Source organism: Triturus cristatus, chromosome 8, assembly GCF_964204655.1.
Source record: "Triturus cristatus chromosome 8, aTriCri1.1, whole genome shotgun sequence".
NCBI classification, from domain to species: domain Eukaryota; kingdom Metazoa; phylum Chordata; class Amphibia; order Caudata; family Salamandridae; genus Triturus; species Triturus cristatus.
In genome coordinates, this window is record NC_140591.1 from 1,007,985,584 (window position 1) to 1,008,000,854 (window position 15,271).

Consider the following 15,271-nt stretch of genomic DNA (forward strand, 5'->3'; position numbering starts at 1 on the left):
GTATCATCCCAAAAGGCCCTCGCAAAATAGGGAATCGCAAAATTTGTGATTCCCTATTCTGCAAATGCATTTAAGGAATCGCAAATTGCGATTCCTTAAATGCAATTCTGAAAGCACCCAAGTTGTGCGATTTTGCCTTTAGAAATCACAAATTACCATCAACTTCAAGTTGGTGGTAATTTGCGATTTCTTTGAAAACTGCACTTTTTTGCATTTTTCAAAGTGTCATGTGGCGCACATACATGCCCTTAGGGCATGTATGTGTGCCACATGTGCACACATGCTTATTTCAGGGGTGCAACAGGGTGTCCTTTTGACACCCTTGCACCCTTGAAATTGCATTCGCAATTTGCGAGTACCTAATTGGTACTCGCAAATTGCGAATGTCTTCCCATTCATTCCTATGGGCCTCTAGGCCCATAGGAATGAATGGGAAGGTATTCCGTAATTGCGAATCGCAATTTGCGATTCGCAATTGAGGAATACGTAGGAATCACAATTAATATTGCGAATCCTACATACAACGCCTTTTGCAAATCCTTAATAGCGAATCGCTAAAATTCGCTATTAAGGACTCGCAAAACGCTTTCTTGATACATATGCCCCTAATCTGTCATATGTTTCATTTTTTTATAGCGCTTCTCATCCCAGTGTAGGGTGTTAGAGCACTTTACATCATATACACATTATGCAGAGACAACAAATCATCCGTTTATAAATCAGTCTATAGGAAATGCTCCATAAGCCAGTGAGGATTACAAGTTGTAGGAATCACATGTCATCCATACTAGTTGGCAGAATATTTTAAGAGTGTTTGGTGCGGAGAACCACAAACTCAGGATTTAAAATACATCACAATGGTTCGCTTTACTAAAAAGAATGTATTTCTACCCAAACTAACCCTTTTAGCAACATTTGGATAATGAAAGACTGGGGGGAAGAATGACGTTCTAGCCTATGCCATGCACTTTGAATCCAGCTCCCTGATGCAGTTCTTATGTAATTGTATTATATTAGGATTGTAGATTATGAGCTGCAAGTAACAAAAAGATCTCTGTGACAATAGCAGTAAGCGTCTGAGCTAGCCGCATAAAATGCAGTTCACTGATCTGCCGGATACACGTTCTTTCCAGCAGACACCTTAACCCTCTGCTCTACTTCATGATGAGTGAAATTTGCAACTGACTAGACAAAATGCTGATCTCACTCCAGCAAGAAGCTCCACCAGGAACATTATTCCTGAGAGTTATCTCGACATTTTAATAGTTGCCCGAAAAGTCCTGGACACACAAGGAATTCGGCAGCAGGAGGCTTTATTTCCCAATAGACAGCAACTGAGTCAACCCCCTTACCCCCAATGTTAAGTGCTGTGGTGCGGTAGAAGTTCCACAAGTAACAAAAGGATCTCTATGACAAAAATAGTAACTCACTGCTATAATACTCATATAAGGTCTGCGATTAAAGCATGGTACGCTTTCTTTGCACGAGGATAATTAACCATCAGAGCTACTAGTCATGCGGTTGAGTCAAACCTAGAAATCAAATCTCCTACCTCTCAGCAGGAACATTATTCTCATCAGGCACATTATTTGACTTACTTACCTGTATGCCTCAGAGTCTCACAACTCTGTGCTGCAGTAGCCTGCTGCCTCAGACGGCCCTGAAGTGTCCCTGTGTTGAGGTCAGGGAGGACACCCAAACTCTGTTGGGTGGAGCAATTCCTGGAAGCTCAGGTCAGTTGGCAGGAAATTGAATTTAAAAACACATCCTGTTGCCGCAGTCTGCTTAGAGTCCGGACCCTGCAGCGTTATAGTGAGACAGAATCTATCCACGTGCACTGATGAGAGGTGCCAGCGGCCCCACTCTGGTGGAAGGCACCAATTCAAATAGAAAGAACAGTCAGTGCCCATTGTGATCCTCTGCAGATAATGCCACTCGCAGCCACCAAAAGGTGTCAGTGACACTAATGGGGGTGGGGAAACACCAGTCGCTGAAAAACAGCAGCACAGGGAAGGCTCCACCCCCGGATTCATTTGGCTCTCTCTGCACTCACTGCTACAAACAGAAAGAAACACTGCAGGCCATGTGGAATGGGACCACCTCTACGGTTTCAATGCAGTCAGGTGAGCTTAACCGGCCAACGTAGTTGGCGCCCACTGTGAGGGCAGGCTGCTGATGTTCAAAGTCACTTTTTACATGCAGACTTGGCTGAATGAGGCCAATACGATACTTGCAGCACAGTCTGCACCACACTCGCACCCCTGTTGTTAATGCAGCTCCTCTCTGATGCTTGCGATCACTCACGTTTCCCTCACAATGCACCAGTGGTGTCAAGGCATTAGAAATGCATGTCTAATGCATTTTAGTGCCGCAATGCAGATCACCACTCTAAAATGTGCAGTCTAACGCCAGATGCGTGGTACTTGACAGGACTGTGGTTGTGCTTATGCGGGTGGAGGAGAGTTAAGGTGAGGAGAGTATCAACAGAGGCATAGCTATCAACAGTGCAGCCGGGGTACAGGACACGGGTGCTAGAGTGTGAGGTGCCCTTTGCCCCACAATAATTGCTTTCTTTTACTACTAAACCAATAGATAGTGACCCATTTCCCTTGCTTGTATTAAGGTGTATGGCAAACTAGCTTAGTGACTTAATGTCATCTTAGTTCTGATGGATAATTCTACCTGCAGATTCCTCACCAGTCAAACTAACCCCAGGAAACAGACTGGATCCGGCAAACTTAAAAGCTGTTAAGTTGCTGGTAGTGGACACTGGACCCAGTCAACGCTGGAAGTGGCATCAGGTGGCATGACTGAGGTCAGAAAGCGCCCTCCCCTGTGCACCAACGCCCGTTCTCTTTTTTCCATGCCTTCGATGCAGATCTAGACCATCTCTCTCTGAGGGGTTTCCATCACAAATTCTAAAATGTTTTGCAGCACCATGTCTCCTCCCAAAAATAAAGATTGAAACCATGTAGGGATTGTAAGGGACAGATGTCCATCAAGGACCCTCATGCAGTTTGTCTTTGGTGCCTGGAGTCGTACGTGTGGGATGACCTTCACTTCACCTTCGACCATGATTACACTAGTGAGGGATACCTACACCCTAGGTGGGGAGCTCATTTGGAGAATCTGGAGATCAGGGACTTCTGGTCTACAGGCAAGAGTATTTTTCATATCAACCTACTGGAACCGCGGGCAGTCCGCTGACTCTCAATGCCTTCAATCCTTCCATCGTAGATCAGTCCATCCAGATCTTGAGAAACACCATGACTGTGATGTGGTACATGAACAAGCAAGGGGGTATAAGGTCTCACCTCCTTTGCCTTTCAGTGTTGAGACTGTGGTCTTGGGCACACCACCTAGAGATCTGATTCCCCACCAGTCACTCAGCGGGGTCTCTGAATGTCAGAGCTAACCTCTTGAGCCGGTGTCACCTTGCCGATCAAAAGTGGCATCGTCTACTGGAGGTTCTAGGACATCTTCTCCCAGTGGAGTGCTCTTCAGGTGGACTTATTTGCCGCCTCAATGATCAATGCCAACAGTTCTGCACTCTCCAGTATCCATTGAGGTGATCCTTGGGGGAAGCGTTTCAATGGAGGCTGAATTTCCCACTTCATTACGCATTTACCCAGATACCCTTAATTCCTCAAGTTCTCAGAAAGATTCTCCAAGACCAGGCCCAAATAATTCTCATTGCCCCAGATTAGCAGAAGGATGTGGTATGCAGACCTTCTAGGCTTCTCCATGTGTCCTTTGCTTCACCTTCCGCTCATGTGCTTAGGCTGGACTTGCTCTTCCAGTCAGGGGAGGAAAGGGAATGGTTCTGCACCCCAATCTCAGAGACCTCCACCTACATGCTTGGGGATTGACCGAGTACTACTGAGCTCCTACCAGCTGCCACCGGCAATGGTTGACGTAATCTTGTCTGCCCATCACCCCTACACTAAGTCTGCTTACTCCAGCAGATGGGGAAACTTTGTTGCGTGGTGTGGGTGCAGTGGTGTGGATCCTTTGCAGGCCAAACTGTCTCTCGTTCTGCAATTTGCACTTTTCCTTGCTAAGTGGGATTGAGGTGTTGGTACTGTGAATGGATATTTATCTGCCTTGTCTGTTTTCCTCTGTCTAGTGGATAAGCTGCCCCTGTTTAAATCCCCTGATGTAATGCATTATCTCAAGGGTTTAACCAATCTCTTCACTCTAACTCCCTCTGTGGTTCCCCAATGGAATTTGAATCTGGTTCTTACCATTTTGATGGTACTGTGTTTGAGCCCCTTCATAGTTATACCCTCTGTATGTTAACCCTCAAAACTGTTTTTGGTTGCTATCACATCTGCTAGAATGTCAGTGAGCTGAATGCCCTTATCTGTCGCCCTTCCCTTCACTACCTTCTTTCTGGACAACTTAGTGTTGCAAACCAGGACTGCTTTCCTTCCTAAGGTGGGGGCCCTCTTCCATCCCGGTCAATGCATCACGCTTCCAACCTTCCACCCTCCTTCTCATTCTATGAATGGGGAGGAACAGTTGAATTTCAGGTAGGCGGTTAACTTCTACTTGGACAGCACCAAGGATTTCCGATCAGATGACCAGCTCTTTGTCTGATACTGTGGTGCCAAAAAAGGTAAGGCAGTACAATAGAGGCCTCTCTCTCAGTGGCTAATCCTCTGCATCAAGATCTGCTACGCTTTAGCCAGGAAAGAGTCGCCTGAAGGGATAAGAGCCCATTCCACCAGGGCTAAAATATATCACTTCTGCACTTGCTAGAGGAGTCCCAATTGTAGAAATTTGTAAGGCAGCAACATGGGCTTCCTTGCACACTTTTGCAAAACACTACTGCCTATATTCGGAGGTGGGCAGGGATAGCCACTTTTCAAGGTTTGTCTTGCAGGATTTCCTTGTCTAACCATCCATCAACACTCCTCCTGGGCAGGATATTGCTGTGAAATCTGTTCTACAGGTAAATATGCAGGTACAAATATCCATTAGAAGAAAAAGTTACTTACCTGTAGGAGCTATCTTTTTGGTAGATACTCTGCCTGCAGATTCCTCACTGACCAACCCCCTATCCATTTTGATGGATGAGTTATAGGGAAAGTTAATAAGATCCCATGTACTTTATTTTGGTACTGCAATCCTTTAGTGGTGTCAAGCCACCCTCTTGCCTCAAAGGCTTGGAAAAAAATGGAGGGAAACTGATGTCAGCGCTTTGTGACCTCGGTGACGCCTCCTTATGGCATCGACCATGTCTAGTGCCCTCTACCCACAACTTAAGAGCTTTGAAGTTTTCCGGATCCAGTCTCATGCCTAGGTTTGTTCTACAGGTAGATAGAGTATCCACCAGAAATAATGTTACTGAAGGCAAGTAGCTTTTTTTTGGTTGTGATGCGTTTCAGACACCTTACTGTCATCCAGCTTTCCAAAAACCCCAATCATCAGGCATTTTTTAAATAAAACATAGCTAATAATGGAGACTTAAAAAAGCATTTTTCAACTGTTAAGAATACATTGGTTATTAAAAACGACCGATTGTGGGCAGGAGAAAACCAAGGACGTTCACCAATGACTCAGAGAACCCCAGCCAGTTGATTGGATTAGGGAGAGTAAGTCCTTAGTGGTTGCAAACTGTATACCATAGCAGATGTGCATACCATGTTCTTTTGCATTGTATCCAGGTAGGTTTCCTTCAGAACTGGTTCCTATATCACCAGACCAGTGACAGTTGTAGTTCTTTTTTTTTGGACCCAACACACAAGATGATTTTAACTAACCATTGGACTAAGGCTCCTCTAGCTGTCTATCAATTTCAACTGCGACAGTCTTTTCTCAGCTTGCTGGCACTTTAGAAGCAAATGCCCCTCCAGGATCCAGCAGGCCACAGCATGCACATCTTTCTAACTAACTGGTATCAGTGGGCCTAGTATTCTTGGCACCTCTGGAAGAGTGATCTGTTAAGTGTATAGCCTTCTCAAATCCACTGTGATAAAATGCTTCCATATGTAGACAACAGCTAACTTTAGGACTGTAGGTTCTAAACGTGAATTTGAGGCATCTTGGAAAACTCGGCGATGGTAGTTGCGGACTGGGTGCGAGGTCCCGGCGGTTTGTAGATAAGGGTGCTGTGTAGCGTGGTTCTGGCGATGGTCTGGATCTGGAAGTGGAGGTGTTCTGTGTTGGAGTGGGGGGCACTCGTGCTGGATGTGGAGAGTCGGAGGCGGGTCTTGTGTGCGATGGTGAGTCCTCCTCCTGGGCAGTGGGGGCGGTCCTTTCTCTGGATCTTGTAGCCGCCGGGGATGGCAGTGGCGATGTCGGGCCGGAGGTGGCGTTGGTCCAGGTTTCCGTGAAGAATGCGACGTCGGGCGAGAGGGTGTCAATCAGGTCCCAGATCTCTACGGCGTGTTGGTGCAGGGAGCGCACGTTGAGGAGAATGCATGTCAGGGTTTCGGCGTCACATGCGTCAGGCGGGCCTTCGGCGGTTGTGGTGGTTTTGTTGATGGTGAAGGATTTTCGGCAGCGTCTGCACAAGAACTGTCCATGGGTGTTTTTAGGCAAGAATCTTTGGCAGTCGGTGTGTTTTCCGGGGTTGAGTGCATGGAGTTTGGCGTAGTTGTATCGGCGGGGTCCTGGAGATCATGGGTTCCTGCTCTGGCCGCGGTCGGGTTGTGGACGGGCGCAGACGGGCTTGCCTAGTGGCGCGCCATAAGTAGGGGAGGGGGAGGGACAAGCAGCTGGAAGGCAGGAGCGGGGGCAGGAAACAGCAAGAAAAACAGTAAGGGGGCCTGAGAGGGGGATGGGCAAGAGCGCAATGACCGCCTGCCACGCTTCCGCCACAGGCATTCGTCACGATTGCCTGGCGGAGCCGACAAATGTATGTGAATGGTGGCGGTGCCTAGCAGGCATCGTCCGCTAGATAACAATGCTAGCCTCAGCCAGCCTTTCCATGGCGGGGGATCCGCCATGGAAAGGCTGGTGGGGATAGGGTTTGGGGGCCCGTTGCGGGCCCCCCTCATTTTGTGGGGAGGGGTTGCTGCATTGGGGGGTACCCATGGCACTCCCCTGCATTTCCCTGCACTGCATGGCTGGCACTGCGTGGTGCCTCCCACGTAGTGCAGGAAAATGCACTGCATCACATTTTAACATTGCGTACGGTGCTGCAGCCAGCAGCACCGTCCACAATGTTAAATGCCCGGAATGCGCCTGCCATACTGGCAGGCGCATTGTAATTGAAGTGGTGGGACCGTCGCATGACTGGCAGACGGTCCCACACACCGCAACGATGGCGGATGGACTCATGTCCGCCCGCCATCATAATGAGCTCTTTGGTTCTGCTTTTTTTAAAATTTCCAGACCCACTCTGGTGATTTATAAAGGAGTTCATGGACGGAATCTGGTGAAGCTTTATTATCCATTGGAAAAACAAATTATCGAAGTTAAGTGCCATGTTTTTTTTAAGACAAGACTACCAGAACACCAATGTGTTACATGTAGTGTATTGAATATGGAAATCCCCTGAAATATGCACATACATCCAAGAAACTTGTAATATTTTTTTTTAATTTACATTTTTACGAGTGAAGCTGTTGATTACGCATATTGAACTAATAAACTTTTTACTTTTGTGTGATTGATGTTTTTGTAGGTGTCATCAGATCTGCCAATGGTTAGCGGACCTGAGAGTCTCACAGTTAAACCAGGACTCTATGCTCCCTATGAAATAACTGTGTCTCCATGGAAGAGGGGAACCTCTACAGGTCAGTTTTACAACCAAAGGCCCTAATATAATACAGTTTGCATAAATGCATCTACGGCTACAAATGTTTTTTTTAAAGTTGAGGTTACATTTTTCAGTGACAAAAATGAGTCCTTATACAGTTTCAAGTAAAATGAGACTTCTGGCTAATTGTTGTTTTCTCTGTTTTGTGACCAGCCATGTTCAGTAACGATGGCCCACACAGCACTATGCCCTACTCATAGATGCGCTGCATCTTCTCCAGCAGTCTGCCTTATTCAAGCCCTCTCTCCTACTATTGATTGCCGCCCACCTCTAGATTACTCTTATCCTGCAAGTTGCTTCAGGTGTAGGGAACTGCACAAAACTGTTGTAGGATGAACCTGAAGAGGGGGCACAATGTGTGAAATCAGACCCCGCCCCCTTCAGTTTAACTCCTGTCACATTATTTGTTTATTGATTGTAGTTGTCAAATTTAAACCTAGCCACCAGGGAAAGGCAGTGATGAAAATGGCCTTCAAAGAGTGATGTAGCAATTGGTAACGTTGTCCCCTTGATAACATCAGCATCACAGCTTGATGAACGTTTCAAAGGCAAAGAGTTTCCTCACTCACACTTTGCAGGGAGATGCTACTTTTGAACAAGATTTTCCACCTGCACACCTCAGATTTCCACAAAATCTTCCAAAGGCTGAGAATCTCCAGTCAAATGAAGTGTAACTAGTAATTTCTCCTTTCCCAGGTAATCTGGTACCGAACAAATGCCTGGGTGAGGCTAAAACCGTTGATTAGCCACTAACCTGGTATAAGGACTCAATCAGACCAGCATCTGACTCACCTACATGCGTTTATCATCCCTGCTAATGTGTCCAAAAATCAAGAAGCTGCTTAGATTTGAGGAACTCTCAGTCTCATCCATAAATATGGACATAATTCTTTAATTCGTAGGCACATGCAAATGATTGCCTTAGGGTTTATTTCGAAATGTACAAACTTCCCCAGGAGTTGATAGTTGAGTAATTATTGCAAAAATTAGGGTTTTGTACATGTATTTATTTCTTTCACATATCTTTTTTTTTCACAATAAGAAGTCCCTTTTTTCTAACCGTATAGTAAATGTGAGAGTGATTGGGAATATTACATAACTGATGTTCACATTTACTATGTTATTTATTGGCACTAAAATGCACAAGTTGGGTGTGATGAAAAAGTTAACAAGTTAAAATGTTATGGTCTATGCCAACCTTAAACCCTCCCCTGAAAACACCCAAGTTCTCACTCCTTAACCCAAACTGATGATTGCTATACATGCACCATACATGCAGTATGTGGTAAAATCCGTCTACTGGCACAAATGTCTGCAGTCCCTAGTTCAATAAACCAGGATCTGGCATTATCGCCTGCTGCAGGCACCTTTTGCACACCAATTTAAAATTTGGATGGTAATCTTTTTTTGAACTAGGCCCACTTTGTCTTGCGTTAATGAGTCAAATCAAATATAATTTTACTCACCATATTTTTGTGGCAGAAAAGAATAAACACAAAATCAAACAAAATAAATAACAATCCATCACATTGTAAAAATACAGTCACTTCTAGAGTCTGAAAATTACAGTATTGCACATTTCCTGATTTTTATTATATGCCAGATAAAACATGCCACCGATTCAGCATATCAGGGGGGTATGTAACTACTGTAAGAATAACAAAGCTTGTCTACATTGATAACATTTTAAATCTTTAAAAAGAGCAAAATAACAGAATATGTAAGTTCGACTGAACAGACTTCCCATCGCAGGGGCATACTCATAATCCCGATAAAGTGCAACTATTGGCAGGAAACCCCAGAAGAGGTAGATAATTGAGACAAAACCTGGTAGAGACAAAACCTGGTGAGGACAAAATGTTGTTGTCTATTAAGAATAAAAGAGCGATACTGTTGGAGATCCACGTGCACCAGGTTGTAGGCACGCACAGTGGGTTTAAGATTACCTTGAGAATCTCCCTTTATTGCAGCCTTCTCACTAAACACTTGCTTTAAAGTGCCATTTGCAAAGTGATGGCATGACTCAGGGGTTGTTACCTGTTGGGGCTAGACCAATAAGTAACTAGCTTGAATAACTTTGATTTAGAGAATTTAGTGAAATCCCTTGAAGGCATCTTTACCTATTATTATGATTTAGGGGTGGCAAAAAGGCCTGGTTGACCAATCATCTCGCAAACTGACTTCACATTTACGAGCTACGGAATATCTAGGGCGGACTGGAGATGTAAGCAATCTTTTATGACAAGCTTGTTGAGGACAGTCTCCCCGTTAATCATATAGAATTCCACAGTAAAAAGGGTGAAGGTTTAATTCGGTCTGAGGGACCGCCAATAGGTTTTAAAAAAAATAGTTTATTACTTGTTGGATCAATTTTACGTCTATCATGCCCCTGAAGATGCAATGGCCACACATTTACTTACATAGATCAACAAAATCTCTTTCACTGGTTTTGAGCCCAATTTTTTACAAAAACTGTACAGCCCAGTGATAGATTTTTCAAAGAGGGCTTTCCTGTTAGATAACATTGCTTTTCATTTATATTTGTCATCAAACAGGATATCTAAGTAAGAAAAGGTGGCCGCCACCAAAACCTTGGAGTTATTAATAAAATGAGCAATTTATTTGGGCCTATCTTGCCCCACAGATTATGGAAAACATCACCCCTTGTTAACCTTCCGATCAAGAGCCTTCATAAAAACAATGAGATCATCGATTAAACTTTGAAGCCTTCTCCCTGCTCTGGCCACTAAGACCGTGTCATCAGCATATAAAGGAATCAGGAGAGGGAAAGCCCCACTGTAGTGTGTGTCAGTTGCTGTCAACTTTAAACAAGCATTGGCATAGCTAGTACGCCTCGCCTTTGAGACTTTGTAAGCGATTATTAAGAAGATGTCCTTGCCTGTACTTAAAGGTGTTTTTTAAGCGTTAACACATTTAATATAGCATCCTTAATTTTAGTTTTTAACCTGACTAAATAATGAAGTAATACTATTCCAAAATGCCTTTTTTACTGTATAATTTACTCAATCCTGCCACATAATTTGGCCCTCTCCTGCTACATAATTCCAGTGGCCCTGCCTATAGGGCAATCAGGCAGTGCCAGATGGGCTGATCTCAGAGGTCAATGAATGGGCCGGTGTTTTGAATGTTTATGTGCCTGTTTTATGGTCTGGAGGGACGACAAGCCAAATGTTCTTCATAGTGTGATGTTGCCATATGTACTGGTTGAGAAGCCTATGACAAAGTGGTACCAATCACTTTACAACAGCACTACTGTATACAGTTAGTCACACAAGTTTATATTTTTTTCACAAAGTATGTGAAGTACGCTCATACTTTGCGTAGAATACAAACACAAAGCAACTATCTGCAAAACAAAATAAAACTGGGCCAATATAAACCACACCCACACAAGAAACGAAGCAGAGGAGACCGTCCTAAATAAATCGTATGAATATAAAGCTGTCTACCAGAGAACCACTACACTAACTTGTCATACATTTTGAAGAACGTCATGATTAAGCCCGTTTTTTTTGGAAACCTAAAAAATAATTTCCTAGCGTCATGAAGTGGATGAAACTAGAATCTATTTTATTTTATCTTGTACGCGTGCCAGGGTGAATCTCTTGACATGCAGCCTGCAGAGTAAGAATGTATAATTGCTTGCAAGCCTCGGTAATGCTAGTGTGTTCAGAGTGGGCTGGATGAGTGCTCAACGATCCGTTTGTTGCTTTCACTAATTATGGTGCACACACTGGGTTTAATATATCCTTTATAGGTGCTACTTTTCCCCGCAGACATGAAATGTGCATTTATCTATGAGTTTGCAATCAAACACTGCATGGGACCCCGAGAAATGACCATGAAAGAAAATACATTGCACTGCAGGAGCCGAGACAAAGTAAACTGCTGCATTATATGGGTTCAAAGAGGTAGAAGCTAACCCTGTGTAAACAGCCAGGTTTTCAGGAGTTTCCTGAATTGGAGAAGGTTAGTGCAGGATTGAATTTCAAGCGGAAAGGAGTTCCACAGTTTGGGGGCGAGAATGGCGAATCTGCGGCCTCCTAGACGTACCCTTTTAAAGTCCGGGATAGTGAGAAGAGATAGATGAGCGGACCTTAGGTAACATGTAGGAGAATACCTGAGTATCAGATTATTGATGAACTCAGGGCTGGTGCCATGCAAAGATTTAAAAATAAGGCAACCAGTCTTAAAAACACAGCGCTGTGATATTGGAAGCCAATGTAGTTTCCTTAACAATGGGGAGGCAAAGTGCCATTTAGGTTGATGAAAAATCAATCGCGCTACCTGGTTCTGAACCAACTGAAGTCGCTTGAACAAGTAGTGGGGCATTCCCAAGTAGACAGAGTTGGAATAGTCTAGATGAGATAGAACCGTAGAGATCATGGCTTGAATCAAAGCGTCGTGGGTGAGGAAACGGTGGATTTTCCTAATTTTGCGCATTTGAAAGAAGCATTTAGACACCACAGCTCCGACCTGGGTTTTCAATGACAGATCACTATCCAAAAGTACTCCTAGCGTTTTAGCTGAAATGGAAGGGGTGGGTGGAGGGCCGAGTTCTAGGGGCCAATAGTGAGGGCCCCAGTGCTTATGACTATCACCAGTAAGGACTATTTTTGTTTTTCCAGGATTCAGTTTAAGATGATTGAGAGCCATCCAAGTTTGGATATATAACATAGTATCCTGGAATTCTATAATAGAGTTGTTAGAACTATCAACCCTAAGAAGGAGCTGAAGGTCATCAGCATAGTTGAGGACCCGCACGTTTCTGTCTTTGAGTGACTTGATCAGGGGAGCCATATAGATATTAAATAGATGAGGAGAAAGAGCTGAGCCCTGGGGTACCCCACAGGTGGTAGTATGTGGATGTGAAAAAAACTGACCCAGGTGAACAGCTTGTGACCGGCCCTCCAAAAAAGAGGTGAAGAGCCATGTAAGGCAAGCTGCTGCCAGCAATCACAGCAGAGGAGGGAGACAAGTGTTCGACAGGAGATGGGCCAAGCTTCCTGAAGACTTTTCTGGCTTTCCTGAGGTTAAAACCCGAGGTTGGCTAGTGTGCTGGCAAAGCTGCCCTGTTCGCCTCCCATGCCTGCTGCCCAGGCAGCTGTAAACAATAAAGCGTTGAAAAATATAGCGCATCTATGATGAAGCTGTGTTAACGGCACAGGACCTATTCAGTGAAAAATAGAGTGCGCCAAACAAACGAAAAATACATCCAAGTGTAAGAGAACATGTAACAGGGGCAGTCGCCACAAAGTGAAAGAAATATACCCAAAGGCAGGCCAAAGAGCAAAGTTTTAAACAAGAAGAAGAAAGGAATTAAGAAAGGCGCAAGAAGGAACAAATGTAAAGCGGTGGGAATTGTTTAAGCGCCCTGACCAGATCCAGCATGCCTCGCAGAGCAGCACTTGCACGCTGCTTGGCTCAACGTAAAAATGTTCAACTCTATTGATATACCGTTAAATTAAAAACGAGGCAAGAACACATACTTGACTTACTCCCCATCTAATACTGAAAGTGTCCGTGCATTCACTATCTTTGCCATAGCGGGCGCAGGCAGCGGCATCCTTATACCGTTGTCTAATATATGTAATTACACTTTGCTCCACACCTAACTCAGTCATAATGGACCAGAATTTTGAGTATGAAACACAGTCATACGCTGCTGTAAGGTCCATAAATGACACATGTATAGTTCTCTTCTTAGCTGCTGTATACGTGCCTACGTCTAAGCTCAGGTTTTTTTCCCCCTTCCTCAAGTGATTTATACACTTCATGTAGTTGTCTTTGCTAATGATTCCCGGTTGAGACACTGTTGTTTATGCTATATACTCCACCCGGTCTCAACTGGGATAACGGGTTTACTCCTGTGCTTTTTATTCCTAAGCTCAGGCTTAACAATTGATCTGCAGTGCCCAGGCCTTTCTTGAAACCGTATTGGGTGTAGGTTAAGTTGTTCTCGGCCGCCCATTCCTCCAGTCTATGTAGTAAAATATGGCCCATCACATTTACAGTTGGATCTAATGAAGATATGGGCCTATAATTCTTTCACTAGGCTTTATCCTCATTTTTATGGATGGGTATATTTACTGAGTTTTTCCATGTCTCACGAGGGGCCTACCTTAGTTATTGTATTAAATAGGTTGGTCAGCATAGGGGCCCATAGATCCGTCCTGTCTGCGAAAACATCTAGTGTTTCCCATTCAAGACTGGGGCCTTCCCCTTCTTACTTTCATCCAATACCCTTCAGACTTCAGTAAACTCAATGACTAAGGGGGGATTAATGTGTTCTATGGATTACCTTTGCCCATCCTCAACTTAAACCTCCAGGAAACCCTGGGTGGTATAGAAGTTAGAAAAATAATCTCCCCATTGATGTTGCGGAATACGCGCTTCAGTGGAGGGACCCAATGGGTCAGTGAAATAAGGGGCATTAACCATCTGAAAATAAGCGGCAATATCTTTGTGCACCCTAGCTAAATGCAGGAAATTCCAGGCATCCTCCATTATCTGCTTTTTCCTGACTGCCAAAGCTGATTAATAGAGAGCACATGCATTCCTAATTGGCACCACATCTCGGGGTTTCATGTGGAAGGTAGTGTAAAGGACCGTGTGTGCTTTGGTGCAGACACTGTCAAACCACCCATAAGGCTCACATACAGAAGGATTTCTTGGAGCTTATTTAGGACTGCCTTATATTTTCCGAAATTTCAACAAATGCTGACCTAACCTCTTTGGCCTCCAAAACTGTATCAAGGCATTCAGCTACTTCTACATGGTTTGCTTTGATAATGGAGGTAAAAAGATCATTAGTCTCTTCCGTGGCCTATCTAATGTAAACCTTTTTTACGTGCCAGGACGGGATTATAACTAACTTTAGACTGTGTTCTGTGGAAAGCATCAATCCCCACCTTTAGGGTTAGTGCCGGATGATTGCTGTGACGATGTAAACAGAGAATCAAACTTGCTGATACTGTTCCTGCAGATTTCAGAGACCACAATAAAACCAATAGTTGATGTACACTAGTTACTTGACAACCTAGGAGCTAAATGTTGGAAAACCGTACTCACATCATTGATCACAATCAGGTTATACTTAACTAACGAGTTATTCAGGGGCATATTATCAAGACAAGCGATAAAATTATTGCCGCTTTCGCGGCAGAAAACTGACGCTAAAACGGCGATCATGGGCTTGATAATATGCTCTATGGAATTCCAATTGAAGCTCAGTTTTAGATATCTTTCACATCTAACATGGGCTTCAATTGGAATTCCATAGAGCATATTATCAAGCCCATTATTGCTGTTTTAGCGTCAGTTTTCTGCCGCTAAAGCGGCGATAATTTTATCACCTGTCTAGATAATATGCCCCCCAGTGCGTTCCCATAAGAGTCATGAACAAAGTGCATCAAGTCCTACCCATTGAATCTGTGATGCCGCACACTGACTTAGCTGGCAGTTTACAGTGGTGGACATTAA

General features: G+C 44.2%; 1 protein-coding gene across 1 annotated transcript in view; it reads left to right on the forward strand.

Annotated features, from left to right (window-relative positions):
- Positions 1-15,271, forward strand: part of CFAP47 (cilia and flagella associated protein 47) — a 2,697,962-nt gene that overhangs the window by 1,306,852 nt on the left and 1,375,839 nt on the right. Inside the window, exon 49 of the mRNA XM_085622577.1 lies at positions 7,634-7,745. Within this exon, the coding sequence (XP_085478703.1) occupies positions 7,634-7,745 (112 nt within the window). The remainder of the gene's footprint in view (positions 1-7,633; positions 7,746-15,271) is intronic.